This window comes from Sander lucioperca, chromosome 18, assembly GCF_008315115.2.
Source record: "Sander lucioperca isolate FBNREF2018 chromosome 18, SLUC_FBN_1.2, whole genome shotgun sequence".
NCBI lineage: Eukaryota > Metazoa > Chordata > Actinopteri > Perciformes > Percidae > Sander > Sander lucioperca.
Window position 1 is genome coordinate 5,434,007 of NC_050190.1, and position 18,522 is coordinate 5,452,528.

The window sequence follows — 18,522 nt, forward strand, 5'->3', positions numbered from 1 at the left end:
ATTGTATTGCTGTCGCTGTCATAAAAAAGCGGATCTCTCTCCATCCCTGATCTGTAAAGCATCACTTCTCTGTAAATTTTCTTTTAACCGTACTTCCACCGTGCTTTTTCTTTTTTCTTTTAATGCTAGGTCCATGTACTCCAAAATTGTGCCGCCAGCAGCAACATACTTGCAAGCTCATTTTTTTGCAGTTAGTGGGATATTCTCCTCTGCGGTACCGACCAGTACCACTGGTAATCGAGCTGGTTAGGGACCTAGATAAAGTTAGCGTAACCGTAGTGCCGTGGACAGCGAGGATCAATCAAAGAAATGCGATTAAATTATTGATGGTCATTCGTTGAATGCTGCCACCAGTGTTCAGAGTCAAAGCAAAACAAAACATGGTCATTCAACGTATGTGTTGTAGTAATGAGTGTTGAAGTAGGCCTGTTTCAGCAAGAATAAAATAAATGATCATGTATTTTATTCCCCAACATAGATTTTTTTGTGATCATTTTGGACCTTGATTCTACTATTATTAACAAACAGCACACAGTATGGGCTGTCAACAGCTTCAATCCAATCCTTCATTATTTTCTGGTTAAATCCCATTACAATTCTACCCTTAGCACTGAACATAAACAGCAGGTGCATACGGATAACATTCTCTCCTCACACCTACCTCCTGATGCTCCAGCTCCTCTTTGATTTGTCTGATGGAGCTCTGAGGCAGTAAAGCAGCGTCGTAGCCCTCATCAATGGGCTCATCTTTAATATTGATACTAGGAGACATTGGGGGATTACTGTCCGCCATTGGAGCTGCGTCTGACCTCTGAAATAATGGAGTATTCATAATTATCTGACGAAGGTTCAACGTTTTATTTTTCATTGCATTTACTTGACAGTCTTTCTAGAGCCCTACCTCTCCCTGCTGGCTATCTTCTGTCTCATCTGTCTGGTTCAGGACGCCTCCATCTGACAGAAAGGTAGAAAAGAAAACGTTAATTAAGACAGTACATACTTCACCCAGGAGTTTACAACTCGTCCAGACCACCATAAATGCCAGGAAATAATGGACAATAAAAACACACTGGCGCAAACAATTCCAGTGCACACTCAATACTATTTTTCAAGCATTTTACCCCCCCACACATTCACCTCGCATTTTGTTCTGATAAATTAAAAACTGCCCAATTCCCAAGCATGTGTACCATCCCGCCCAAGGAGGGGCACTGAAATTGGGGCAGCACACACACCAAACCCTGACACACCCAGCTGATCTCAATGAACTGTGTGCTTTTTGTTAAAAGTTGCACTTAAACAAACTACAAACACTACTAGTTGGGGTGGTGATGGCGCAGTGGATATGACACATGCCTTTGGTGTGGGAGACCTGGGTTCGATTCCCACTGCGACACATCAACCAATGTGTCCCTGAGCAAGACACTTAACCCCTAGTTGCTCCAGAGGCGTGCGACCTCTGACATATATAGCAATTTGTAAGTCACTTCGGATAAAAGTGTAATGACATGTAATACAAGTTAATAAAAAGATAAAATAGAGAGAAACTAAACAAACAAGGCTACCATTTACCATTTTAGCTTTCATTAGATTCACTGAGGGGAAGATGAATTCCCAAGTATATCAGACAATTCTTCAGGATAATGTGAGAATGTCTGTATGTCAGCTGAAACTGTGTAGAAGGTGGGTGATGCAACAGGACAACGACCCAAAACACCGGAGCAAGTCCACAACAGAATAGCTTCAGAAAAACAAAATCCGCATTTTGGAGTGTCCAAGTCAGAGTCCAGACCTCAACCCAATAGAGATGCTATGGATTGACTTGAAAAGGGCCGTACACATGAGATGTCCAAAGAATATGGCAGCAATAAAGCAGGTCTGATAGGGAGGATGGGCTAAAATTCCTCCTCAATAATGTGCAGGTCTGATCCACAGCTACAGGAAGTGCCTGGTTGAGATTATTGCTGCAAAGGGGGGGGGGTCAACCAGCGAGGGTTCGCTTACTTCTTCCACTGCCATTTTGAATGTTGAATGAGATCAGAATTTGTTTGTGTTACTATTTGAGACACATTATATTTGGCTTAGATGAAGATCAGATCACATTTTATGACAAATTTCTTCAGAAAACTATGAAATTCCAAAAGGCTCACATACTTTTTCTTGCCACTGTACATGAGATGACTAGCCACAGTCGGTTAAAGGACCACTACAGCCATTTAGTATTGCACTTTTATAAAAGGACACAGACTTACAAGAGAGATGAAGGTCAAAATTGGGGCAGCAGAGGCCAAGATATCCTGTCCTTTATTCTCAAGAATAGGCCAAGCCATCGAAATACTGGATCCTACATTTTCCATAATGCAGCTCCCAAGTGTCTTTCGTTAGACCCTCCCTGCCTGGTAAATGCCCATTTCTTTGAAAGCTCTAAACATCGCTAGGACATTATTAGGATTATTTTCTCAGACCTCGGAAAGCTCCTTCCAGAGCCCTAGAGCAGATTATACAACTGTTTCGGAATAGTACTCTCTGTGACAAATGAACTGAACCTGATGTGTAAAATTGGTGGTGTGCCCCTTTAATAAAAGCCCAAAGAACAACGGTCCTGGTGTGCCACGACCATTGGCTGTATATAAAGATGGAAAGCCTTTACAGCTCTCCAAAAGTGAAGCCAAAACACCTTGATCGCCCCCTGGTGGCCGGCTGCAGTATAGGTCATAAATCCCACCCCCTCCATGTTTGTGGGTGGGACACGGGCCAAATTATTCACTTCAAATAATTTTTTTCCCCAAAGATGGTTTCTGTCATTTTAGGTAGTTTCGATTTTGCTGACGTATGTTCATGTGTTCATTTCTTCGGATACATTTGGTTTAAATTATTTATTTGATGCTATAAAAACAGCGTGAAATGTCATGATTGGCAGCGGTGATTGACTCGCGATTGGTGAAGCGGGTGTATGGGCGGGACATCGGTATCGTGGCTCCACCGCCAGATCAGGGCCCTATGAAGTAGTACAACACATTGGATAGACACTTGCAGTATGGCTCTGATGATCACTCTTGTCTTTTACAACTGTCTAATTTCTCATGTGCGTGCAGGTTTACCTCGGCTGTTGTCAGGTGTATGGTCCTGGGAGGAGTGGGAGGTGTTAGCAGACCCACTGCTCCCTTCCCTCTCTTGCTCCTCTCTGGGCTGACGCGCAAAGGGTTCGTCTTGAGTTACGTTGTTCCCCACTCCTGGTTGGTCTCTTTCTGGGTTTGTCTTGCCCACATTAACATCCTCCAGGGTGTCCATTTGCATGGCAAAGTGCCAGTCTTCATCTTCTTCTTCTTCTTCTTCTTCTTCGTCTTCTTCTTCGGGCCCATATGAAGGAAGGCCATCCAGTGCGTCATCAAATGCTGCCCCTCCACTTCCTCCCCCTCCTTCGTTGGTTCCCATGGTAAACGAGGAGTTTCGGACAGAAGATGGGGAGGAAATGCGAGGAAAAGATGACTCTCCCATCCCCTCATCCATCTTTTCTTCTGGTCTGCTGCTGCTGCTATCCTCTTCTTCTACCGGTTGGTGTTCCCCTTGTCCTGAAGTTTTGTCTACTCCCTTTGTCTCGTCCTGACCTCCACTTGGGGAAGAGATGAAAGAGCTCCTGGAGGAGTCAGCAAAGTCTCCAAGCCCCATTACTTCGTCAAACACTCTGGACAGGCGCTCCTCATGCTGTAGGGGAGAAACGGGTTAGGGATTTCAAGCGGCAAATTCATGTATCTCAAGGCACTCAAGGAATGATGTACTTTAATCTTCTATTCCTCACTGTCAAATCTAGAAGAGATGTTTATGGTCCACTCGCATGGTCATTTTTCATTTGGCTTCACAGACATGCATACACTAAAGACACTTAAAAATTTCAGACATACACTTAAAGAATTTCTCTGAGTCTAAAATAAAACCTCAAAATGTCAAAGGAAACTAAATTTCACCCACACTATTAATACCAAATAGACATAACTTCAAGCTACAGTTGGTAACCTTAATAAAAAATAACGATTTGTCATATTTGCTCAAACTGTCAGCATATCCTGACAGTACTATATGAATCAAATTATCTGTGAAAACAATCACATTCATCTGCATCCTACTGGTGCTCCTAATAGCAGTGGAAACCCGCAATTGCTAAAGGAGCATTAGGGGGAAGCAGAGGAACAGATTATCTGTCTCAACTACTACTGTCAGGAATCAGGATGTAGTGAAAGTTTCAGCAAATATGACAAAAACATATATTTTTTTAATTATAAAAAAGTTACCTACTGAACCTGTAAGCACATTTTCACAAAATTGTTTACTCAAAATAATTTTAAGAATAACACCTGATCACCTGTGCATTCAGTGTTTCAACTCAGATTTACAATTATCCCAGGTAGAATCCAGTCCACAGTTCTACCCCTAAGTAACTGACCCTTAAACCCTGAGAAGCTTGTCTAGTATACCAAACTGTACACCTTAATCATCCGTTTCTCTCAATAAGAATAAAAAAAGTCAGAGCGTTCACTGAGCCATTCAAACAGTTGTATGTATGTGTATATCATATCCCGTCTCCATTTCTTATTAACTTAATGAACCATCAGATTTTGAAATGCACCACCAACCTCCAGCTAATATCTTCTCAGACAACAATGTGATAGTGTACAAAGGGAGGGCCACTTGTACATCACAACTGGATTTTTAAGCTGTGATGTATTCCATACTAACACACAGTCTGCCTCCAGCAGTAAACCCGTCACTTTACACAGTAATAACACAACAGTGACAGTACCAAGCACAACCATCACCAAAATCTACTGTCAGTAGATAGTGTCTTTGACTTTGGTGAAATAGGAAAACACATTTGTGTCTTTCTATATATATTTTTTTTTTTTCAAATCCTACCGATATAATGAGTTTATATCTTACTGTTCGGGGTAGCATAAGAAACCCTACAATCTCATCAAAGAACACCCTACACTCACTGATTTTAACCTCCCCGTGTCCATGTTTTAGGAAACTGGCTATACGAGCCTCTGTCATTAATGTCTTGTTATTATATAGATGGCTACAGGCCTCATGTTGTCCGATTAGTGGTATGGAGGGGGGCGTCCCACCAAACTCCATTTAAAATTCGGCCATTCATCGTGTCCTGGCATAATGTAAACTTACACACACACACACCAAACAATCCAGTAAGACATTTTAGTAGTTGTCGGTGTCCTCAAGTAAAAAATAACATTGGTGACTCGCTGGCCAACACGTATATCAAAATCTCCACTTTTGTATTGTTCACTGCAGCCCTCTGCGATGCAAGGGCTTTATGGAACCAGCAGTCAACAGCACCATACAGCTGTAGTGCTGGAATAATAAAGGCTCTTGGGGTTCACAAAAAGACCTGCATCATATTCTCTGTAATATGTCCGTTTGCAGTTTATCAAATTGTCAGGCTATTAGGGAACTTAGCGTGGCGGCATGCATCAGTGCAGCAAGCCACAGGGTTGTAAGCTAGCTTGCTAACGTTAGCTTCAATGTGCACATCTCGACCGGAAGTTAGCCCACAATAACTAGCAATGTCTTATTATGTAGGTACAGCAACTGATCAATTCAGCTTGCCGTCTGAGTGTCGCTATAATTATATTATAGATTTGCATTTCTTACCTTTAATCGTTTAAGTCTAAATTCCTCCGATTCCGCCATGTTTTAATTATGCTGCAGACACCGCGCTCCCAAACATCCACCCACTTCTGGGGGTTATGGGTTATGTAGCTATGCTAGCAGCTAACGCTACTAACAAAAAGGATGCAGCTGTAAACTAAATTAAGAAACAAGGGCAACTTAGTCGGCTAACGCCAAGACAGGGTGTAACTGTAAGAACAAGGCAACCATCTAGCTAGATAATGTTTTGGATTTACTTTCTGAAGAGAAGAAACAACGTTACATATAACGTTAAACCGTCCACTAAGACGACGACGAAGACAACACTTTGGTGGGAAAGATAACGTTATAGCTTTACCGTAATTTTGGGTGGCTTTTCTCCGTCTTCTACTCCTGACATTGTAGGTAGTTGTCAGGGATGGTATCTCGCTCCAGATAATTGTGTTGTACTATCGTGGTTGCTGTTGTAAATGCGTAATGACATTTACTTTTCTAGTCTTCACACCAACCCTTTGCCTAACCCCGTTTTTTCAAATGCCATCCCCAGAAAAATACAGCGAGCTATATTCGGGTCAATACGGCAATCTTTTCAGCTTTGAATGACCTTTTTGACAAACAACAAAGCACAATATTCAAATGTCTCTGAGTAGTAAAATAATACATATCTAAAATAAAACAATAACAAATGAAAGTGCATTTGTAAACAATAACATTTATACAGTATAATACATACATATACATGGTCTTCAATTTAAATTAAAGGTTTGTGAATTTAAACTATTATAATTGGTACAATCTTACACCTCTTAGCAGTTCTTTGAGGATTTTAAACTCATAGATTTCAGGGATTTACAATATAGGCACAATTCATTACATAAAGCAATAAAAATGGTTGGGGGTTTCATAAATTAATAGTTGTTTTGCCATTCTAAGAATTGTATTAATCATCAGATTTTCTAGTTTCTCTTTCTTAACCAGATAAATGGTTGTGTCTAAACCATTCTTCTATTTCTTTCCAATATAGTTTGGCCCTTTGGGGGTGACAGGAAAAGAAAATATGTTCTGTAGTTTCAATGAAAGGATAATACATTACTTTACATTTACTTAACTTAATTGTAATGTAAGGCATTGTCTAGAAGGAATATTATTGATTAATTTGAAAATAATTTCTATAGCTTTGGATAATATAATCGTGAAAAAAATGATTTAATCTTAGTACTGGATCTATGTCTTTAAAATAAAGACAGCAGTAGAAATTTGGTGTTCATTTTAAACGTCATAACCCTCATATGCATAGACCGAATTACTTTCATTTGAGGGTAGGTGTAACCTGGTTATTCATTGTGATTTTTTAGATGTCTATTATAAATGAAAGTGAAAAGGACTTTACATTCAATAATCCATTCTTGACCAGTCAGCCATCTACCACCTCGTGGTCAGACTATTAGTGCACTATTTTGGACAAATCGCATAAAGCACAAGAATAAGACCAGACCAAGACACTGATCCTGTAATTTGTCCTCGGTTTCACTATTCTACATTTTGGATCCATTTATGAGAAACATACAGGTCTCATTCTGTCAGGGCCAGAACCCCTATCCAGCAGAGGGCGGTCTTAACAGATGTATGGCTCTACCGTAAAAATGAGAGTATCAGCGCAAACTTTAGCGTACGGCGGTCATGAGAAAAGAGAGCTCTGTGGTAAAAATAGCTAAAAGAAAGTGGACACACAACACATCTACTGTGGTCAAATTTAAAACCCTAACAACAAGGCACAGAAAAGTACCTTTTCTTCGTAAATTTGGTCGCATTTATTGTATGAACTGCGGTATCTTAATGCATATCCTTGTATAGAAATATAAAAAAACACAGCAGACTGCAGCTTGTCTTTTAATGAAAGCCCACTCTATGTAAGTGTATTTCTATGTGCGCCGACCCGAACCTCCCATCGGGGTCAAACAGGCTTTTCGGGAAGCAGTAGAGAGAGTCGACATTGTTGTTGTTGTTGTCGTCGCTTGTGCTGTATCCTTTCCCTGTCTCGGAGTGTTTTCTCGGTGTAGGTTGAAGTCTCTTCACCGGCGGATGAATGGCAATGACGGCAGTGAGAGCGGTGGCAGCGGGGGGCCCGGCGTCTTTGTCCCGGTTTAGGGGAGCGCTGGTCGCGGCTGTGCTGGGAGATTGTGTCGGCGGAGAGTTTGAAGGAGCGGAGGAGGTTCCCATGGAGAGTGTGCTGCAGCATCTGAGCAGCCTGTACGACGAGACCAAAGGGAATGGTTAGAGAAAGGATGAGATTTCATACACCAGTCCGGGGAATATGAAATACCATATTACAGGGTGGCACTGATAGAAGTGCGAGAGATACGTGGCTATTGGCTAAACTCCCAACGTACTGTAGGCTACTCTAAACCCATGCCAACCTGTCCTGCAGAAGAGTCCAGCTCTGACATCACTTATTCACCAGGGCTGTAGATGCTTTACTAGGCTAGGCTGCCATATTAAACTGGGGGCAATAAAGCGTTACATAGGGGGTTTCATTCTGAGTACCTCACATCTATTTATTCTACCATAATTTACAGCTAAACGTCAAAATAATAGGAAATGGCAGAAATGAGTACTTAGAATGATGTCCACAAACCTAAAGTATGAGAAAACCAAACTTCTATTGACATTAGAGGACATTTGGCCAACACGCTTTAATTGACAAGTCAACAGAAAATTAATTGATTTCTTCAATTTGTAGACAGTTCTGACATTCTAGTGATGTTGATAGGCCTATATGTCATGCACGTTGTTTTTGTGCGCCATCATGCAGTGTTAATATGTCTGTCTGTGTGTGGTAGGTATCCTTGAGTACAGCGATGACACGGCAATGGCACGTTGTGTGGTCCAGTCTCTACTCACCCGTGCCGGCTTTGATGAGCAAGACATGGGTCGCAGGTATACCAGTGCACACTAGCTGCTGACACTTATATTTTTGTTTGCAGAGTTTGAATTGAGGGATGCACTTACACACAAAACACAAATAGAAGCGCTGGTGTCTCACCCCTCTAGGTTTGCTAAGGAGTACAGTGCGTCCCCAGGTCGTGGTTATGGTTCTGGAGTGATCCAGGTGTTGAAGAAGCTGTCCTCCCCTCAGCTCAGTGATGTGTACCAGCCGGCCAGGGACCAGTTTAATGGTCGAGGCTCCTTCGGGAATGGGGGAGCCATGAGGGCGGCCCCCTTCGCACTGGCTTTCCCCGATCCAGTTGATGTTAAAAGGGTGAGCAGTGGACATCCTTTGGGCAAAAACCACATCTTTGGTGACATGCATGTTGAAGCTATGTAATTTCTATGAATTGTCTAACACTTTAGTAATTCTGTAGCATGTTTGTGCTTTATTTTCATTTGAAATTTAATCTTTTTGTGTGACCAAGTAAACTGTCCTAATTTTCCATTTGACACACACCTTAAGTAAAGTCTTGAGTCTAAAAATGAAAAACTTTGGCCCAAGTGAGAAACATTTACTAAGCTCAGTACCAGTTTTCATGTATTTAAATCAAAATACTTTACACTTGCACAAAAATACTTTAAATTGATAGTAACTTTCATGCCAAGTCAAGTCTCCGATCACTAGGACCCAAATCAAGTGTAGACTCAAATCGATGGTCTTCATAAATCCAGTCTCAAATAAATTAGTGATGGGAGTCAGATTTGCGTTCAAGTTATGTGACCTGAGTCAGCAGGAAATGGTCTTTTCTTAAGCCTTAATCTCTGCTATAAAACACTTTGAGATATAACTTCAAAAGAAGCAGCTCATTGAATTCAAACAAATGTATTCAGCCAGTGTTAAAGGTGCAGTAGGTAAGACTTATAAAACTAACTTTCTGTCATATTTGCTGAAACTGACCCAATGTTCCAGTAGAACTACATGAAGCAGGTAATTAAAAAATAAAATCTGGCTCCTCTGGCACCACCTACAGCCTGTAGTGTGATTTGCAAAAATCCACAGCTCCCTGTTCAGATGCACCAATCAGGTCCAGAGGGGGGTGTCCAACTGCGTGTCAATCACTGCTCATGCACACACATTCATTCTCCCATGTGGGGGGAGGGGCTTATGAGACAGTTTTGGGTTTTAGCAGAAAGGGGGGGAGGGACTGAGAACTTGTCGATGTTCACATTTTTTGGCTAAAACCTGGATCTTCACAATCCTACCTACAGCACCTTGAATATGCTGACACTGACATATGACACTGTGGTTAGCTAACCATAACGTGGTTCGTCTGTGATCAGCTAACAACCAGACAAGTGTCTTAAAACACAGTCGATACGGTGTATTTATAAAATCTTCATTTATACATAACACAGCACAAAATAATGTTAATGTTTATTTTGCTAAAAAACCTTCCCTTTCTGTGTACTTTGTCTTACTTATGACTGACAATAAAACACACAGGCTTGCATTGTGAGATCCACTGACTTGTTTATGCAGAGTTGGTTTGATTGCTTTCTTTCTTTTTGTCTCCAGTTCGCCCACCTGGGTGCCATGCTGACCCACTCCTGTTCTCTGGGTTACAATGGGGCAGTGCTGCAGGCGTTAGCTGTGCATCTCTCCCTGCAGGGGGCACTAGACCTGCCCCAGCAGTTCATCAGCAGGCTAATTACAGAGATGGAGGAAGTGGAGGGCAACGAAGCTACACGCAATGATGCCAGAATGTAAGTCCTACATGAATAAATGACGCTACTGCTCTAGGAGGTCAGAGATGTAATCTGATGTTTGGGGTTCATTGGCAGGAAACACGGAAGAATTTATAAAGATGGAAAAACAAAAAGGAATAGAATCAGGTTGTATTGGGAGTGCTATTTTTTTTTAGTATCAATCTTCCTTTAACATGGTGTTTCTGTCCAGCCTAAAAGAAGCAGAGAAGCCATTCTGTGAGCGCCTCCACAGAGTTAGAGACCTGATGGACAGGAGCAAGGTCAGCATCGAGGAGGTCATTTCTGAACTGGGTGAGTATCTGTTTATCTCTGACTTTATCTTGACTGTTCATTGAGGGCATCCATTTCCAACACCTATATTTTTATACGTACTGTATTCTATTTTCCTTTTTATTATCTAGGGCCGCAAGCAATGGCATTTTTTTTTTATCATTGAATAATCTGCCAATTCTCTTCTCGATTTGTCTGTCTGAAAATAATGGAAAATGCCTGTCGCAGTTTTTCAAAGCCCAAGTTGACTTATTCAGATTGCTTGTTTTGTTCGAACCACCACAATATATTCCGACTACTCTCACGGAAGATGAAGAAAAACATTACATTTTCCCATTTGAGAAGCCAGAACCATCAAATTAGTGCTTTGAAGTCACTTTAACGATAATTGGACAATTAAAATAGTTGCAGATTTATTTTCCGTTGGTCGACTAATTCATTAACCGACTGATTGTTTCACTTACATCTAACTCTTATAACAAAGAACAGTACGATGGAATTCCATTTCCTCCTTAGGGATCTTGAAAATGGCCATTTTGCAGCTGAAAAAAATATTTAGTTATTTACCTCTTGCTGCTCTTGTTGATTCAATATTATACTTAGGTTTTATTTGGACAAAGCAAATGGATTGTTTTAATAAGGGGTGAAACTGTCTTCCTGTCTTTCCTTTCCAGGTAACGGCATTGCGGCACTCCACTCGGTCCCCACTGCCATATTCTGCGTCCTCCACTGCCTGCAGCCACGAGAATGCCTTCCTGAGAACTATGGCGGCGTGGAGAGGACTATAGCGTACAGCCTGGCCCTGGGAGGGGACACAGACACCATAGCCTGCATGGCAGGGGCCATCGCTGGGGCCCACTATGGCATCGAGGCTATTCCTCAGTCATGGATAAAGTGCTGCGAGGGAGCCGAGGATGCAGACATGAACGCAGAGCGACTTCACATGCTGTACCACCAGTCATCACAGGGAGGCGGGGGTGGGACGGGAGAGCAGAGCGGCGAAGACGCATCTGAAAGCCAGTCAAACGCTTCTAACGGCACAGAGAAGAAAACTGGAGCTGAGTGATTCGTCAACTGGAGTTTGACAAAAGGACTCTTAAACACACAAATGACAAACTAACACTTGGTAATAACTTTTTTGGGACTGTGTTGGTTAACTGAGAACCTGTGAATAAGGGCAGGATATCTCAACATTGACACATTATATTATTGATCACAACAGCTCATTATTTTCTGAGACCCTAAGCTTGCCAAAAAATTAAAAAAAGCTACATTTGTTAGGTTACAGAATAGTGAAGCTGATCAAGTAAGAAACATCAAGGGTCACCAGACAGACTACATTGACTGTATGATAACATCATACAGAAAGTCATAGTACGCACACACACACACCTCCTCCCTTCCCTGCTCTCTCCTGTTTTGTGTTGAACAATCTTTTGTCATGTGAAAGTTGCACTATGATTTGGCCATGTCTTGTTTTATCCTTTTGGTGGATAACAATTATTTAATAAACTTTTTTTTTTTAAATTCACATAATCTGTATGAGTGTTTATTTTGCATTTAAGATTTAGAATGCACATTTGTTTCAGGAAGGTCCGCTCCATCGAGATGTCTTATTACTAAAAACCACAAGTCTACAGTCATAGTCACAGCAGTGCACTGAGCTAAATGCTACTGTCAACTCGCTAACATGCAAGTTTGCCTTGTTCACCTTCTTAGTTTTGTGTGTTAGCATGCTAACATTAACTATTTAGCACTAAACACAAAGAACAGCTGAGGTTTATTGTTTAAGGATCCCCAGTAGAAGCACACACGGGTGCCTCTAGTCTTCCTTTCTAGAAATGCAATAGAGACATACAATAACAGTACAGACAATTTAAAGGTTGATATATTTTTTTATATCAAAGTGATTTTGAAAACTATGTAGGATACTTGGAGTACTGAGAGGCCCTTAATGTTCTGGCCAAAGAGCCCCTGTTCTCTGTGAGTAGGTCTGATTTTAGTGCTGTGCTTTTCTAAAAACTAAATAGAAGTGTTATTAAAAGGTGGACACATTAGAAACTGCAAATGAGCAAGACACAGCAAGCTGGAGTGCTGTTCTTGGCCCAGTTTTTGGTCTAGTCTTTGGTTTTTGGTCCAGTTTTCCAATTTTGTCGTATGATGACATGACATGTATGAGGAGAATGTTCAAATTCAACAAATTCAAAAAACTAAAGCAACAGGTTCCTGAGTCACAAACAGCAAAACTAAACCTGGGTATGAATCCCACATCAAATTGTTAAGTTAGTAAGTAGTTTATTCTAGACCTGATCTGAAGACATTTTTTGACAAACTGCAAAAACAAATAAGACCCAAGTGTTTGTGTGTTGCTATAAAAAAATATACTTGCATCTGTCAGCATCTCAGCCATGCTTCGCCTTTTGTCTCTTCCCTCTCCTGCCCTTTTCCCCATTGTGAACAGAGCATTCCATTATATTCTATCAGCACAGATGCTCAGAACGATCTTCTGAGATCATTTTAAGTGAAAGACAGTAAGAATGTAAAAACAAGTAAAGCAACCCCCCCTGCTTCCCCTCAAAAGAAAACTGACTGCTGTTGAATGTGCAGTATGTTAAACACCAATCAAGACAGTTAAGAGCAGAAAGTACAATTAAAAACAAATACAGAACAGAAACATTTTTTTTTTTTTTTTTTAATATTTTAATTGGTATTGAATATATAGTATTATTATTATTACTGTTGGCTTATCCCAGTTAACTTTAAGCCCTGTGACAGACTGAGGACTTGTCTAGGGTACATTCTGGAAAAGTTGCCAGTCTATCACAGAAAGGCGCATATAGAATAGAATAGAATAGAATGCACTTCATTGTCCCCAAGGGGAAATTTGTCTTGGACATAGTGCTACAATCTGTTGCTTCACGACATAACCAACAAAAAAACATTCTCAGATTAACATAGAATAAAATACAAATACAATACAAAAGGATAAAATCAACAATACCGTAAAATATACCATAGACCAGGGGTCGTCAATGTTTCTTTAGGCCAAGGACCTCTTAGCTGAAAGAGAGATGGAGCAGGGACACCCTACTACATATATTGTATACAATTGAGTTGCATATTAAACGTGGCTGGATGTATGGAGATGGTTGGATGGATATTCATATGTTATTTATACATCACGTATAATGTTAACATACATGTGGAAGGCAAAGTGAATCCTTAAGCTTAACTGTATTTGTGGATGGCTACCATGGTGGCTACCTTACCTATAGTAAGCCTATCATCATCAATGTTGTGTAAATTAATTAAAACACAACATTGATGATGATTGTGTTTTCATGTATAGGCTGATTTATTTTTGCTATATTTTCAGTCCTTTTTAACTTTCAAAAAAATTGGCAGCTCTTGGCTGCCAGTAATTCTGAGGACATCAAATATGATCTGAAAGGCACTTCAATTTAGCCCTTTTCTCTTGATTTGTCCTTGGCTGAAAAAAAGATTAAGCACCTCTGATTTAGAGTGTCCAATTAACCTAATCTGCAAATGTGGGACTGTGGGAGGAAACCGGAGCACCCGGAAGAAACCCACACTGGCACGGGGAGAACATGCAAACTCCACACAGAAAGGACCAGCTGGTTGCCAGGTTCTTACTCAAAACCTTCTACATGTGAGGTAACAGAGCTAACCCCTGCACCTCCATGCCAGCCTAAAGTTCATGCTGTCCTGGGCGCCGGGATAGCTCAGTTGGTAGAGCGGGCGCCCATATATAGAGGTTTACTCCTCGATGCAGCGGGCCCGGGTTCGACACCGACCTGAGGCCCTTTGCTGCATGTCATCCCCCCCTCCCCCCCCCACCCTTTTCATTTCTTCAGCTGTCCTGTCAATAAAGGCCTAAAAATGCCCAAAAAAATAATCTTAAAAAAAAGTTGATGTTGTCCAGATGTCCTCCAGTCTCGCCGTCGCCTCAGCTTCTACTACCTAATCTTCTTCAAGATCTTCTGTAAGGGACTTCTGTCTTTTGCTGGGATTATCCTTTCCCACATAACCATGAACTCCTTCTGGTGGGCAAGTCCCTGGAGCATCATCTGTCCATGGTGCCTGTGCAGAAATACATTTCTCATTTAGCAATTTAGTGTACAGGCAGCACAAAGCCCAGGAAACATAAACCATAAGACCATGCAAGACTTGATAACCCACCTGACATCTGGTGCAGCATCCACCGCCATCTTACTGACAGCAGCAAGGAAATGCTGAGCGAAGATCTTCCCTGCTGTCAAGATGTGATTCTCTCCAATGATGTCCGCCAGTTGGTGGAGGTGCTGTGCTGTGCTCCCTCTCACTGCAGCACAACGGTGCCTGAAGAAGGACAACAGGAGAATGTTGACTAGGTTTTATTTCCTTTACTTCAAATGCTGCTGATACAGGTCCTACTAAATTCTGATGAAATCCACTTCTCTTACCTCAGCCCTGTGTCGAGGAGAACGTTCAATATTCTACCAGGGCTGCAGCCCTCCACCAGCGCATCCAGGGCAAGGTTAGCCTGCTCTTTAATAAAGACGTTGTTTGTCTGTGCCAACTTCAGCAGCAGGACGCGGCCTGTCCACTTTGCCTCAGGGTCCATGGCCCTCCCCAGGTGAACATGGACCTTTGCTATGGTGGCCATTGCAGCACAGGCCACAGCAGAGCGCAAATTATTCACCTAGTAAACAAGAACATCAGTCAATACTTCTGCATAAACAGTACAGGTAGATGAACAAGAAGGCAACTGAGAACTGCATGCAACAGAGAAACAAAGAGGAACATGTCTACAATACCCCTTCTGTGAGGACCAGGCAGACTTCATGCAGTTTGGTCTTCAGTAATGCCGGATGGTGTTGTACCAGAGCTCGAACAGTCTTCAGTCCATCCAGTTTCTTCTCCCTGTGTTTAGATGACAACTATGTTAATCATAGCTTTAGGAACAACCGCCTGTTGTGACCCTGCTGGTTATTTTCTTTCAAATCTATCTGTAAACTTCTGTAATGTTGATGTCCTACCAGTCATCTGAGGTCAGCTGTGTGAAGGAGAGGGACAGGCTCTCTGCAGGGTTGACGAAAGGCTGGAGGTCTTCCTGAGCTGCAACAGCCTTTGGGTGGAGTTTTGTCCCACGGCGAGGTCCTTTTCTGTTGGGCGGGGCAGCTTTGGATGGCGGTGCTGGAACCTTGGCTGCCACCGCCAGGGTCCTACTGGGGGCTGCTGGTTGTTCACTAACCCTAACCCGTGAAGGACGGTGGTCGAGCTGGAACGTCTCAAAGGTCTCCCCAACTTCCTCAAATGTATTTTTTGCTGACTGGAGCTTGCATCTATTAGCTGCCTTCTTGCCTGTTCAAATTGACAGCAAAATAATCATGATTACTCAAATGTCCATGTTTACTGTAATCACAATCTTTACATTATTTCCATTCAAGTTCCCAAAAAGGAAGTCATCACTCAACAGTATTAACATACCTGCTCCACCAAGTTTCATCACTGGGATACGAGACGGAGGAGGAGGAGGATTAGGGGTGAAAGAGCGGATGTGTGAAATAGCCCTTAGCTCAGTGGGAGTGTGTGAGTCCACAGAGCTGTGGGTAGAGTCTGGGCTTGGGCTCCTGTTTGCAGCTCTCAGCTTGGCAATCTTACAGGCAAGTATCGCTATCTGAGAGCCCAAACGCAGCTTCTTCTCAAAGAAAGGGTCCTCTTCTAACAACGTCTGGTTAGTCGTGGCCATCCGACTCCTTTTGTCCTCCTCTACGATGGGCCTGATCCTTCTCCCTGGAAGAGAGCATTTAGGGCTCCTTCTGGGAGAAGCTGGTGGCTGAGGTGAGTGGAGGGTGTCCTGCTGGATGGAGAGTCCCATTCTCTCCAGAACAGCATCACTGCTGGCTTTCTGGGAAGCACACAGCCTCTCTGTACGTTGAATGAGTGCAGCCAACTCAGCCTTTTCAGCTCTCTCAATGTCAAGGATCCTGGACTGACTGCTGGAGCCACTTTCTTTTTCGTGGCTCTCTAGTGTCTGTAAAAAAAAACATATTGTTCGTTGTTATTTGTGTTCTTATTTTTTTGGACTTTGATGATTTGATTAGTTTAAAAATGGGTATGCTATTTCGGATTGCTAACAAACATCAGTGAATACTAAAGCTAAAAAAGTGGCTTTAGTGGAGGTGCCAGGCTGTTGTGGCTGTGTATGGTTCTTCCACACGCTACTGAGGCTCCTGTTTGTGAAATAAATAAATTCCTCAATTGCCAATATGTCTTGTTTCTTCAAACTTCAATCATCCAATCCACCAAACACCAAACGAGTCAATGGCACAATAAGCTGTTTGGCATTGGCAGAGAAGATTTGACAAATTTTTCATGGGCGCAACCCACATACTCAGCGCTGCTGCTCATCCCACAAATGCATGTTCCTTACAAATGGGGCACCATTTGAAAGGGAACTAAACAGGCTTTCCAACGGTATAAGATTTATTGCCAAAAAGCATTGTTACCACAGAGAAATAATCTACCAAACACAAATTTCCTTACTTTTTGTGCTAAGTTTATTTCAATACGGTTACTACAGAAATGCACATTTGCCGTCAATGTGTTTTGAATGTGTTTGAAAACAGTGTGTTAGCATTTGAACAATGTGCTGCAGATATATAAGTATTTTGCAGTTGGTGTACTATAAATTAGAAATTAGTTTTGACCAATGAAGGTTATTGATTAAAAAAAACTGTACTTATCTATCCAACTATCTATCTTCCCTCAGAAAAAGGTTACTTACATCACTGTCTTCCTTGAAGTTCATATTCGTCTTACACCGTTGCAGGAAGACCTTTAATGTCTCGCAAATAGCCATGACTATCTGAAAAATGCTAACTAAATTCACAAAAATGGCAGAACCAACATGTAGTAGTTTCTCTCAGTAGGATCAGTGTGTGTCTGACTGGAACTGGATTCCCCCCTTTATACATGAACATGTTCTTTTAAGTGATGTCACTGTAGAACCGTGGAATATTCTGATGGAATCCATATGCAAATGAGGTATTTTATAGAATTCTTTTATTTTCATTTTTATTAAATGATATCAAAGCATTGTTGGTGATCCAAAAGGACCCAAACTTGACAATCATGACATTTCTTTTTTTTACTCTTGGCACACATTTAATCATTTATCTATCAAAATTCTCAATTTTCCAACATTTCCAATTTTTATCACCACATTTCAAATTTTCGTATTGCTTTTGTCATGGTCCTTTTTAGGCATAGGTGCGCTAGGTCAGCGGTTCTCAACCTGGGGGTTTGGATCCCCAAGGGGGGTCGCAAGATCATTTCTGGGGGTCGCCAGATGGTTGGGAAGAAATAAAGAAATGACATATTTTAGACTTGATGAATGGTTTCTACATTAATGTGTGAAGTCTGGTAGATTTCATGTCTTATATTCAGAGCTTAATTTGTAAATCTGTCCTGGAACACAGAAAGGGTGCTGTTCCGGCAGGTCAGGTGGAGAGAAAAAGTCACAAACGCATCAAAAATCCACAGAGTCTGGAGCACACTGGACAAGGCTAGGTGGCTAGCTAGCTGCTAAAAGTAAACTGTCATTAAAGCAAAGCATTATTTGTTTACATGTATTAATCAGAGCATTCACAATAATCACTCAAAATCAGCAGGGGGAGGCGCGTAGAAACAGCTGTTTACACCGGTTTGCAGCTCTTTTTCTTGTCGTCGAGAGGGGTGGGCGTGGGGGGGTCGCGAACACCAACCTCATTATTCTGGGGGGTCCCGACTCTGTTTCCTTAACCTCTACCATAGTCGGTTCAGGTTCAATGTGTTGTTGTATGAGTTATCTTTAGAAAACAGAACTCTAATTAAATCAAATATTTGGGC

General features: G+C 41.7%; 3 protein-coding genes across 10 annotated transcripts in view; 1 reads left to right on the forward strand and 2 right to left on the reverse strand.

Annotated features, from left to right (window-relative positions):
• Positions 1-6,264, reverse strand: part of LOC116065780 (zinc finger MYM-type protein 4-like) — a 31,297-nt gene extending 25,033 nt beyond the window's left edge. For 4 of the 7 annotated variants that reach the window (XM_035994913.1, XM_035994917.1, XM_035994915.1 and 1 more), the window contains exons 1-4: positions 6,023-6,264; positions 3,102-3,705; positions 902-954; positions 662-811 (exon numbers count right to left, since the gene is read on the reverse strand). In XM_035994913.1, coding sequence (XP_035850806.1) covers positions 662-811; positions 902-954; positions 3,102-3,705; positions 6,023-6,064 — 849 coding nt within the window. In that variant the 5' untranslated portion in view covers positions 6,065-6,264. Of the gene's footprint in view, positions 1-661; positions 812-901; positions 955-3,101; positions 3,706-5,667; positions 5,915-6,022 lie in introns of those variants that run through there. The other 3 variants (XM_035994916.1, XM_035994914.1, XM_035994918.1) reach the window with 3 other exon arrangements.
• Positions 5,797-11,943, forward strand: adprs (ADP-ribosylserine hydrolase). 2 transcript variants are annotated; one of them, XM_031321420.2, is made up of 6 exons: positions 5,797-5,995; positions 8,505-8,601; positions 8,716-8,923; positions 10,169-10,356; positions 10,550-10,650; positions 11,304-11,943. In XM_031321420.2, exons 2-6 carry the CDS (start codon positions 8,534-8,536, stop codon positions 11,693-11,695), a joined length of 957 nt encoding a protein of 318 aa, XP_031177280.1. In that variant the 5' UTR covers positions 5,797-5,995; positions 8,505-8,533; the 3' UTR covers positions 11,696-11,943. The 2 variants fall into 2 exon arrangements, with proteins under 2 accessions (XP_031177280.1, XP_035850812.1); XM_035994919.1 differs by lacking the exon at positions 5,797-5,995 and adding an exon at positions 6,705-7,937.
• A 1,593-nt stretch (positions 11,944-13,536) lies between these two features.
• On the reverse strand, positions 13,537-18,409 carry LOC116065776. Its single transcript, XM_031321415.2, has 8 exons — positions 17,420-18,409; positions 16,120-16,666; positions 15,669-15,993; positions 15,447-15,552; positions 15,093-15,331; positions 14,830-14,988; positions 14,562-14,730; positions 13,537-14,358 (listed from the first exon to the last, which is right to left on the reverse strand). The coding sequence occupies exons 1-7, from the start codon at positions 17,492-17,494 to the stop codon at positions 14,607-14,609; spliced, it is 1,575 nt and encodes a 524-aa protein (XP_031177275.1). The 5' UTR covers positions 17,495-18,409; the 3' UTR covers positions 13,537-14,358; positions 14,562-14,606.
• Between the last annotated feature and the right edge of the window lie 113 nt (positions 18,410-18,522).

Excerpts from the sequence above, each read along its gene's own strand:
- adprs (XM_035994919.1), top strand. The coding sequence starts at position 7,751 with ATGGCAATGACGGCAGTGAGAGCGGTGGCAGCGGGGGGCCCGGCGTCT. Across the intron at positions 7,938-8,504 it reads CGACGAGACCAAAGGGAATG|GTATCCTTGAGTACAGCGAT; the intron begins GTTAGAGAAAGG and ends TGTGTGTGGTAG. Across the intron at positions 8,924-10,168 it reads ATCCAGTTGATGTTAAAAGG|TTCGCCCACCTGGGTGCCAT; the intron begins GTGAGCAGTGGA and ends TTTTGTCTCCAG.
- LOC116065776 (XM_031321415.2), bottom strand. The coding sequence starts at position 17,494 with ATGGCTATTTGCGAGACATTAAAGGTCTTCCTGCAACGGTGTAAGACG. Across the intron at positions 16,667-17,419 it reads ACTTCAAGGAAGACAGTGAT|ACACTAGAGAGCCACGAAAA; the intron begins GTAAGTAACCTT and ends TTTTTTTTACAG. Across the intron at positions 15,994-16,119 it reads GATGAAACTTGGTGGAGCAG|GCAAGAAGGCAGCTAATAGA; the intron begins GTATGTTAATAC and ends CAATTTGAACAG.